Raw genomic sequence first — 11129 nt, forward strand, 5'->3', positions numbered from 1 at the left:
CTCTTTGCTGAGGCTCTGTGCAGACTTTTTGAACTGTATTGATGTTCATGGCTGCTTCATTTTTAATTGATATTTTGAAAGCTTGTCTTTTGTAGATAGTTGGAACAATGACTACTTCCTTGGGGCAGTTTCACTACCAATAAGTGGAAAACAACATTATAATTTGTTAAAATCTTGTCTGACTGTAAACTGTTTCTCATTTGCCAAGCATTGTTCCCTGTCAAACATCCTTCTGTTTACACTTTGAAGACTGGAGGTCAATCCTACTAAGAATAGTGAAAGCTTACTCAGAGAAATTCCTGAGGTAAGGTCTGAGGTAAAAGCTGAACCCTATTCCTATAGAAACCAGACCTGAGGGTTCATCTCTAAAAGCAGCAGCTTAAGAAACTTAACCATTTTCTCTGTAGACTTGCTCTACCTTTTTACTCTCATCTGTGTCCAGATGCAGGTAATAGGTAGGATAAAGGCCTCGATCCATGCCTTTCTTGTCTCTTGTAACTTTGCATTTGATGGTCATGCCTTGTGCTGCAGGTGTCAAAACAAACTTCTCTAGGTCATTGATCTCAACGATGGGTGACTCTGCCCGAGATATGACACTGTCCTGGAAAGAAACAGAAAATAGGGAGTTATCTGCTGCATGCCAGATCTTGACTCAATCCTCTCTGCCCTGCTGTAGTAGACATATCCCATTTCCATCTTCAGTTGAACTATCACTGGATGATCCAGTAGACCTCACCCTTGATCTATGTGGGAGTATCAACATCACAATTCATGAACAACATTAATGAGATTTTTTTGTGTAAACCTTTAATATTAATGGCTGATCAAGGTTGAGGGTGGGAATCTTAACTCATTACTGGTTTATGCAATAGCCAGTCTCATTGGAGGCAGCAATCATTATAAATGACAAGTCTCATTAACAAGCCATGGCTGACTTTCACACCAGGAGGATGGTGTGAAGCAGTGTAAAGTCACACAGGCTAGAGGACTTTTACCTGGTTTTGGGTCACAGAATCATAAGAGTAGTAGAGACCTACAGCATGGAGACACGACTTTCGGTTCAAACTGGTCCATGCCAACCACAATAACCCCATTTCACTGCACTTGGCCCATATCCTTCTAACCTTTCCTATCCATGTATTCGTCCAAGTGCCTTTTAAATGTTGTTAATGTACCTGCCTCAACCACTTCCACTGGCAGTTCATTCCATATACACACCACCCTCTGTGTAAAAACATTGCCCCTCAGGTTCCCATGTATTCTTTCCCTTCTTACCTTAAACTGATGCCATCTAGTCCTCGATTCCTCAACCCTGGGAAAAAGAATGAGTGCATTCACCCTATCCACGCCTCTCATGATCTTGTACACTTCTATAAGATCCCCTCCACAGTCTCCTACGCTCTAAAGAATAAAGTTCTAGCTTGTCCAACTTCTCCCTATAACTCAGTCCTTTCAGTCCTGGCAACATTCTTGCAAATTTCTTCTGCACTCTTTCCAATTTACTGCCATCCTTTCTATAGCAAGGTGACCAAAACTGAACAAAATACTCCAAATACGCCTCACCAACGTCCTGTACAACTGTAACATAACTTCCCAACTTCTATACTCAGTGCCCCGACTGATGAAGGCCAGTGTGCCAAAAGCCTTCTTCACTGCTCTGTCTACCTGTGACTCAACTTTCAGAGAACCATGCACCTGAACTCCACTGTCCCTCTGTTCCATGACACTCGTTAAGGCCTTACCATTCGCCATGAAACTCCTACCTTGATTTGACTTTCCAACATGCAACACCTCACACTTATCTATATTAAACTCCATTTCCATTTCTTGGCCCATTTCCCCAGCTGATCAAGATCCTGCTGTAATTTCTGATAACCTTCCTCACTGTCCACTAAACCGCCTACTTTAGTGTCATTACTAATCATGCCTTGTACATTCTCATCCAAATCATTGATATAGATAACAAACAGCAATGGGCCCAGCACTCACCCCTGAGATACACCACTAGTCACAGGCCTTCAGTTCGACAAGCATTCTTCCACTATTACTCTCTGCTTCCTACCAATTTGTACCCAATTTGCCAGCTCTCCCTGGATTCCATGTGATCTAACCTTCCAGAGCAGCCTACCTTATCAAAGGCTTTACTGAAATCCATACAGACTACATCTACCACCCTGCCCTCATCAACCTTCCCGGCCACTTCATCAAAAAACTCTAACAAATTTGTGAGGCATGATCTCCCACACACAGAGCCATGCTGACTTCTCCTAATCAAACCCTGTCTTTACAAATGCATGTATATCTTATCCCTCAGAATCTTCTCAAGTAACTTACCTACCACAGATGTTAAACTTACTGATCTACAATTCGCAGGTTTTTCTTTGCAGCCCTTCTTGAATAAGGACACAACATTCGCTACCCTCCAGTCTTCTGGGATCTCAGCCATGGCTAATGATGATGCAAATATATCAGCCAGGGACCCTGCAATTTCTTCTGTCACCTCTTGCAGGGTTATTAAATACTACGGTCAGGACCAAGAGATTTACCCACCTTCATTGATTCTAATGCTTCCAATACATCCTATGCTGTGATATGGGCTGTACCCAACATATCATAACTAACTTTGCCAAGTAGCCAAGTCTTCATGTCTTTCTCCATGGTAAACACAGAGGAGAAATATTCATTGAGAACTTCATCCAGCTCCTGCAGTTCCACACGTACATGTCCACTTTGGTCCTTGAGGAGTCCTATTCTCTTTCTAGTTATTCTTTTTCCTTTAATATACTTAAAGAATCTCTTTGGATTCACCTTAATCTTCTCAGCCAAAGCTATCTTGTGCCCCAACACTAGTGGTGAAGCCATGCCCCTGCCTTGAAGCTCACCCATACCCATTGGGAGTGGAGGCAGGGCTTCTGGAATAATTGATGGTTTAGCAATGAGTCTATCCAGTTAGAGGAGTCTACAGGTTCCTCATGGTGCAGAAAGGAACACTGAGACTTTGCTCAACCCCAGGAGGGTAGGTTTTAAATTTCCCCTTTGGAGTTTTGACCAGATGCTTGCTGCTGGGGTGGCCACACTGCTGACTCACTGGTTGGCATGTCTTTAGAATCCTAAGATTCTGGTTTGCAGTAATATGCAAGGTGCCTACCTGATTCAGACTACCCATATTTCTGAAAAACAAAAAATCAGGAATCTTGGAAATACAGTTGTTCAGGAACTGTGTCATTGTATCTGGGTTTCTCTTTCTCAATTTTGACTGGGTGTGATGATCTAACATTCCTCAGTTAGAAGACTACAACTGACACATAGGTATAATTCACTGGTCTACCTCAGTTTTCTTAGGGATGAGGTGCATTGGGTTCCCAAATTGTTGGATGATGGTGGAGGCATACGTTTAACAGACAATGCAACCAACATATGGCCAGTGACAAAACCCTCATGGTTATCTCAATACCTGTCTTTTCTCAAAGCCTAACCCCTTATCGATGGCTCGTGAGACTTGCAGAGACCAATCTTTTCTATGACTTCTGATAGATAAAGCCTTAAAAGGAAGTCATGTGTTAAAATATTCTTATTACATTCATTGCCACCACATCCTGTTCAAAGCAAGATCGTTAATGGACTCATTCCCAATTTCAGACTGCTACACTGTCGCACTGGAATAAAAGTGAGATGGTGGTGTAGTGTTAATGTCTGTGGATGAGTGATCCAGAGGGTGAGGGTTCAAATCCTATCCCTACAAATGGTAGAATTTGAATGCAATTAATAAACCTGGAATTGAAAGCTGGTCTCAGTAATGGTGACTATGAAACTACCATTGTTCATTTTAGAAATCTATATGTTTCACTATTGGAAGGAAATGTGTCATATTTACCTGACCCACATGTGAGTCCAGACCCATTTAACTGCCCTCTGAAATGGCTCAGCAAACCACGCTGTTCAAGGGTAATTAGATAATTAGGACAAGTGATGCCCACTTACAAGCCGATACTTTTAAAAAGTCAACCTTCTACCCATTGGTGGGTGTCAGTTTCCCTGACTCTTATCGAACCTGTTGTTTTCCAGCTGATAGGAGGTTAACCAAACAAGAGATGGTTCAACAGGATCATGAAATATTTCTCCAAAAAGTAAACTTACATTGTTCGACTTTTTCTTTGATGCTTTGCCTTTTTTGTTACTGTTCCTTTGTGTGCTTGCCTCATCCTCACCATTGGATCCTATGAAATTGGAGAGACACGGTCACAAGTTGACAATATATCACAAACTGCGTGGTGGTGGGTATCAGGGATACCATGCCTTATGCCAAAATGAAATATTGCAGATGCTGGAAGTCTGAAGTAAAAAGACAATTCAATTTTTGTCAAGCTTTCCTTATCCCTCAGGCAAGGAGTTTCCAATACAGCAATGCAGGCATTCTACTGAAAACAGCCATGATTTTAAAAGCTAAACTCATGTAAAACAAAATTAATTCATACCTTGCAAAGTGCCTAAGACCACCACATTTAGTCCTGAAGACTGATCAGTATATGTCAGATAAGCCAAGGACGGTAAGGTGTCTCAAAAATTTGAGTAACTGTTAAAGACAGCCATTTTATGATGTGACTATGCAGCAGTAAAATGAGTGAGTGGTGTTAGACACTAACGTGATCTCCCCTGTCATCATGCCAAAAAGACATTTTTCACTAACTCCCGGTTATTATTCCAGCAAGATAATTCATTGTTTGGGTACGTAGTAACCACTTGAATTTATATTCAATGCAGCCATTATTCAATCTCTGGCCCATGGATCTGATTGTCAGGAACTGGCCAAGACTTCTTTGAAAGCAGTTGCTAAAATCAATGAACTAACTGGAAGCATGGTAGAAAAGTAGGAAAGCCAACAGCTTCAAGTTCCAATCCAAGTCATATGCCAAGTCACTTCTACTTGGAACTATATTGGCTAAACAGCTAAAGTTACAATGCTGCTCCTTTGGACGGTATCTCATCAACAGCATTGTGGGTGAAATTGTACCAGGTGGACTGCAGTGACACAAGAAGGCAGCTCACTTAGCATGTTCTCAAGCGAAATTAGGGATGGACAATAAGTGTTGACCTTTCAAGTGATGTATACCCGGGAACACATCAAAAAGAAAATATTCTGAAAGATATTGGGCATTGCATTACCAATTGCATTGTAGCAGAATGAGTGTGGTGGCATTTTCGTCATCCCTCATTCTCGATGTGGAAATGCATCCTTTGTTGAAGCCACTAATTGAGTTGGTAACACCTCCTGCTGGGATAGCCCATAACTATATTCATGCACTGCTTGATTTCGAGCAATGATTTAACTTAGGTCCACCATTCAGAGCAGGGTCTCTGCACTAAAGGCAGGGGAGGCGATGGCCTAGTGGTATTATCGCTGGACTGTTAACCCAGAGACCCAGATAATGTTCTGGGGACCTGGGTTTGAATCCCGCCATGGCAGATGGTGGAATTTGAATTCAATAAATATCTGGAATTAAGAGTCTAATGATGACTCATGAATCCATTGTCGATTGTCGGAAAAACCCATCTGGTTCACTAATGCCCTTTAGGGAAGGAAACTGCCATCCTTACCTGGTCTGGCCTACATGTAACTCCAGACCCACAGCAATGTGGTTGACTCTTAACTGCCCTCTGGGCAATTAGGGATGGGCAATAAATGCTGCCTGGCCAGTGACGCCCTCATCCCGTGATGAATAAAGAGGAAAAAAAAGGAGAACCACTGTAGTTCCAGAGCACCATAGGGCTACTCTCTCATTAGAGAGAGATGACTGGTGGTGAGTTTAACCCCAGGCAAGGAGTAAGGTTGAGAAGACGGGACTTTCGTGGTGACATCAGAACTAATCGGCAACCAAACCAACCAGGGGCCAGGACAAAACAGTAGTCAGGGGCATGTATAGGTAATTCACATCCTGTGTAATCTCTGAGAGGCAAGAGGATGCCTGCAGCTTCTCACATACTGACCTGGCAATGGAATATACAGCTTCTGTTAAATGTGTGGGGATAGTATTTCCAAGGAAGGGTCACATTCATTTGACTTTCGGTGAAAGAAAGCAGAAACCTTGGCGAAATGATGCAAAACAACATTTTGCCAGGATTTTGGGCGTTATTTTGGGAGGTGCGAGAATCTTGGTGGAACTCCTACTGGACAATGTTACGTACATAGTGTCACTCTCTTTTAGATGATTACCACTGGGATATCGCTTTATGTCAGCTCCAATCCATTAACCATCTTTCCCATGTCAGTGTAGTTCCCTGACCACTGATCAATTACTTCTCTGCTTGAGGACTCATGATTAAATTCAATTAAGCCCTCACCTGACCTCCAACATCTGATGATCATCCAGCACTGAGAGCAGAAACCCTGGGCTGAGTTCTATAGCAAAAGTAGCAACATCAACACTGAGAACAACTAACTTTGTTTGAACATAATTTCCATCTGGGGACTGTAGTGTATCAAGAATGGCATTGTTTTATCCATTTGAGGCTACCATTCATACATGTAGCAGCTGAAGGAGTCTGCCAGGAAAAGATCACAAAGGCTCCATGTTTAACAGTTTGTACTCTTCTGATTCCAAATATCTTTGGCTAAATATGCAACTGTGTCTGTCCAAAGAAAACATAATGGGTATGGATAAAAACCATCTGCATAGTGCCAGCTAATCAAATCAATGATACCCGACAGATATTCTCGCACTTACCACTATCTTAACATGTTAGAGAATATTTGTTTCTCCATTAAGTTTCTTGGAAACACTTAAACATTTGTGAAGTTCTTTTTCTCTGTATTACCATAAGCTGCAGCTGAAAGGTTAAGTTCCATATTACAGGAAAGCTTAATGGTTAAATAAAAAGCAAGGGAGAAAATGAAATATATTAGAAAGAAGGGATTACGTGACACCAAAGTTTGTTCATATAAGTGCCTTGAGATTTCAGGAGGTGGAGGTAATGGTGTGGGTAAGGTGATTCACAGTGGTAATGCCCTGAGTTGGGCAAAGTAGATAGCATGATGGTTGGGAGGAGTTTGGCAATGTTCACCCTTTGTAAAATATACCTAATTCTGCTCATCATGGAGCACAATGAAAGGGGAAAGCGGAATGAGCGTGAAATTACTGATCAATTCGATAATACTGAAGTTACACCATTAGGCAAAGTCAGAATTATACATTATGCATCTTGCAGTCAGCTTGTGGGAACCATACCTATCACCATAATCCCAAAAGAGTAAAGCTATTTGTTTAGGCTCTGCGAAAGAATATGATCACATCTGAGGGGATGAGTGGGGTAGGAGTGATGTTGAAGGCTAAGGGATTCTTGATGGAAGTAATAAGCTACAGTGACTGAAACAGTCGTAACCTTTCTTTCTGCTCTTGCTGTCCTTTTTGGCTGAACCGGCCTGGAACATGTTGGCTGTGTTCTTCATCTTTTTCTTCTTCGCCTTGGTGGGTTTTAGATTAGGCCCTGAGTCTTCATCCTCATCCCATATTGAATGGGTTTCTGGGTGTTGGAGACAGAGAGTACAGAAGGAAAGAACAGAAAGATTAACAGAGTAATGCAGAAGGTGAAGGGAATCAAGTGATTCAGAATCAGAGCAAAATTCAACTACTTTGGCTATAATTTTGGCTTTGGGCAATCGTGTTAAAAGGGTGAAATTCAACTGCTAGTTATCGAACCCTCCTGATATTCATTTCCGTTGAAGTCTATCACCCACTTAAATAGCCATTCAAAACTCTAACAACCCTTGTTGTGCTCAAAGAATTGAAATTGATTCTGCTTTTCCGATCACTGATGTAAGCTGGTATTCCTGATTGACTTCAATAGCTACAGAAGATAACATCAAGGGTAATGGGAATAACATGGAAATATGAATGAGGTAGATAGTCAGCAATGAACTTATTGATTGAGAAGTCTGAATGCCTACTCCAAGACCTATGTTTGTCAAGCTGATGGGCCAATGAGGTTGAACACACCCCCAGTTTCCTTTGTCCCTTAGATAAGCTTGGACCGAATTTAACACAAAACTAGAATGAATGATTCTTCCAGGTCCTAGACTATTAAATGGTAAAAATCTCATTCCCATGGCAGAAAGCTATTTGTTTTCTGACTTTGCACTTCCTAAATAGAAGCATGAATGTAAAACAGAAAGTTATGCTTCATAAAGCTTTAGGAATATATCAATAATGGACAGAAGATGGTCATTTGATTCTTTGAGCCTGCTCCCCCCTTCAATAAAATCATTGTTGATCTGTCCGTCTTTCAAATTCCACATTCCCATATATCCCTGATAAAGATCAAAGAACAATACAGCACGGGAACAGGCCCTTCAGCCCTCCAAGCCTGCACCAACACATTTTGCCCTTCCATACTAAAACTGTCTTCACTTACAGGATCCATATCCCTGTATTCCCTTGCTATTCATGTATTCATCCAAGTGTTTCTGGAATGCAAAAATAGCCTTTGATTTCACCATTTAACAAGAATTTATCTACCTCTACCTTAAAAATATTCAATGCCCCGCAATCTCTGCCACCTCCTGAGACTTTTTACTTCTTCCTGCTGAAGTGAACAACTTCACATTTTCCCACATCATACGCCATCTGCCAGATGTTTGCCCACTGGCTCAGACTGTCTACATCTGTCTGCAACCACCTTATGCCTTCTTTGCAGTATATATTCCTACTCATCTTTATGCCACTTTAGTGTCAAATTTAGCCACTATTTCTTTGCTGCCCTCATCTAAACCAGTAGTGTAAATTGCAAAAAGTTGAAACCCCAGTACACATCACTATGGAAACCCACTCATCATATCCTACCAATCAGGAAAAGACCCATTTATACATACTCTCATTTGCTAATATTGTACCCGCTTCACCATGCCTACTTTGTGGAATAACCTTTTATGTTGCACCTTGTCATTGAGTCACACAGCATGGAAACAGACCCTTCAGTCCAACCAGGCCACGCAGACTGTGTTTCCAAACTAACCTAGTCCTATCTGCCTGTGCTCGACCCACATCCCTCCAGACCTTTCCTATTGACGAACTTATCCAAACGTCTTTTAAATGTTGCGACTGTGCTTGCATCCATCACTTCCTCTTGCAGTTCATTCCACACATGAACAATTCTCTGTGTAAAAAAGTTGCCCCTCATGCCCTATTTAAATCTCTCTCCTCTCACCATAAAACTATGTGCCTTAATCTTGAACTCCCCCACCCTAGGGAAAAGACACCTGTCATTCACCTTATTTTCTGAAACTTCATGTACAATATAGGGTACAGTTTTTGGTAAGGTCAAAATTAAAGCATCATGTCCAGTGCTGGTGACTACTTTCAGAAGGATGTGAGGATCACTGAGAGGGTGTGGGAGGAGATTTACTAGAATAGTTCCAGGGATGAGGGAGATTATCGACAAATTTAAGCCGAGATGTTGTATTTAGAGCAAGGAAGGGATTTGATAGAAATACGATATTCTGACCGATTGGGATAGATTAAACAAAAAGATCTACTTCTTTGAGCTAATGAAACAAGGACAAGGGGGTACAGGTTTAAAGTTTTAGTCAAGAGATATCTGGGGAATATAATGATGCACTTCTTAGCACTATGTAAGTTGAAAGAACTTTTACTGCCTATGAGGGTGGAGGAAGTTGAGATAATCAATGATTTCAAAAGGAAATTGAAGAGATACTCTCAAGTATCTTAATGCTGTGTTCTCTTGTTACCAACAGTGGAGCCAATTTCCCTTTATTTATTTTATCGTAACTTCCACCGACACCCTCAGTGGGGTTGTAAGTAGACCTGCTACTCAACATAGAACCTTAGAAAGTAGAATAAAATAGTTTCTAAATTAACTAAAAGAAGAATCGAAGAAAAAGTAATGCTGACCTTTTTTACTGCCTTTGGCTTTTTTCTCAGCCCCAGCCTGAAACACTAACGTCGGATCCTTTTTTGGAGTTTTTCCAGTCTTCCCTTTGGCCTTAGATTCACATTTATCTTGCTCTGAGTGTCAGCCAGTGGATGATAGAAAAGGCAGAGAGAGCAGAGAAGGAAAGCCAGTGATGACAGAGGAACCAGAAATAGACAAAGAGGGAACAGGGACCTCAGAGACAGTGGCCTCACAGGCAACATCTCAAAACCTTACAAGTTAACTACCAATTTAATCAAGTTTACACAATTGTTCACACCAATCACAGTGATTGAGGAGAGAAAGAGAGACACATATAGACACGTAAGATTATTCCTCTTCAAAGAAGTATATGGATTTATATACTGCCTTCACATCCTCAGGATGTTTCAAAGTGTTTTGTAACCAATTAAAACTAACAGAACTACTGAATGCTAAATAAGGCAGAGTGAGACTCTGCAAGCAGCAACAAGAGAATAAACAATGCTTTGTTTTTGTTGTGTTAACTAAAATATTGTATTTGCCAGGACCACCACTGGAGCTAAGCTCCTAATCTCCTTCAAAATAGTGTCAAGGGATCTTTGACACCCTACCAAAAGGACACATAGGAACTCCGTGTAATGCCTTATGTGAAATGTGGCACCTCCAACAAAGCAGCTCTGGAGTGCCGGCCTAGAGTTTGAGCTCAATTCTCTCTCTTTCTCTCTTCAGAAAGTATTCCTCCCTCAATCCCTTCAGACTGAATGGTGCAGATTTAAAATAATATCAAATCACCAGATTTTTGGGCAATGAGACTACAGACTTATTGATCAGGGAAATTATGAGATCTCAAAATGGATCCTAAGATCAGCTCTTCAGTGTGTGAATGGCAAAAGCTTATAAATCCACTATACAACTGGTTTAAAACTGCTGTTAAAGGCCTGGCTGACATATCAGGGATTCAAGTTTTGTCATAGGCCAGCTTACTGGGGAGGTTTTAGCACCAACAGTCCTAGCCAGATACCTTCCTTCCCCTGTCATAATCAGTCAGGAATAATCTGTGTGTGTGTGTGTGTGTGAGAGAGAGAAATAGTGTGTGTGAGAGAGAGAGAAATAGTGTGTGCGTGTGTGAGAGAGAGAGAAATACTGTGTGTGTGTGAGAGAGAGAGAAAGAGAGAGAGAGAAATAGTGTGTGTGTGTGTGAGAGAGAGAAATAGTGTGTGTGTGTG

The 11129-nt window shown here is 41.3% G+C and overlaps 1 protein-coding gene across 1 annotated transcript in view; it reads right to left on the reverse strand.

The window, feature by feature from the left end:
* Positions 1–11129, reverse strand: part of LOC109937577 (tubby protein homolog) — a 109081-nt gene that overhangs the window by 22795 nt on the left and 75157 nt on the right. The window contains exons 3-4 of the mRNA XM_048611847.1: positions 4138–4217; positions 419–601 (exon numbers count right to left, since the gene is read on the reverse strand). Of these exons, the coding sequence (XP_048467804.1) occupies positions 419–601; positions 4138–4217 (263 nt within the window). The remainder of the gene's footprint in view (positions 1–418; positions 602–4137; positions 4218–11129) is intronic.

Source organism: Rhincodon typus, chromosome 25 (genome assembly GCF_021869965.1).
Source record: "Rhincodon typus isolate 14 chromosome 25, sRhiTyp1.1, whole genome shotgun sequence".
In the NCBI taxonomy this organism is placed as follows: Eukaryota; Metazoa; Chordata; class Chondrichthyes; order Orectolobiformes; family Rhincodontidae; genus Rhincodon; species Rhincodon typus.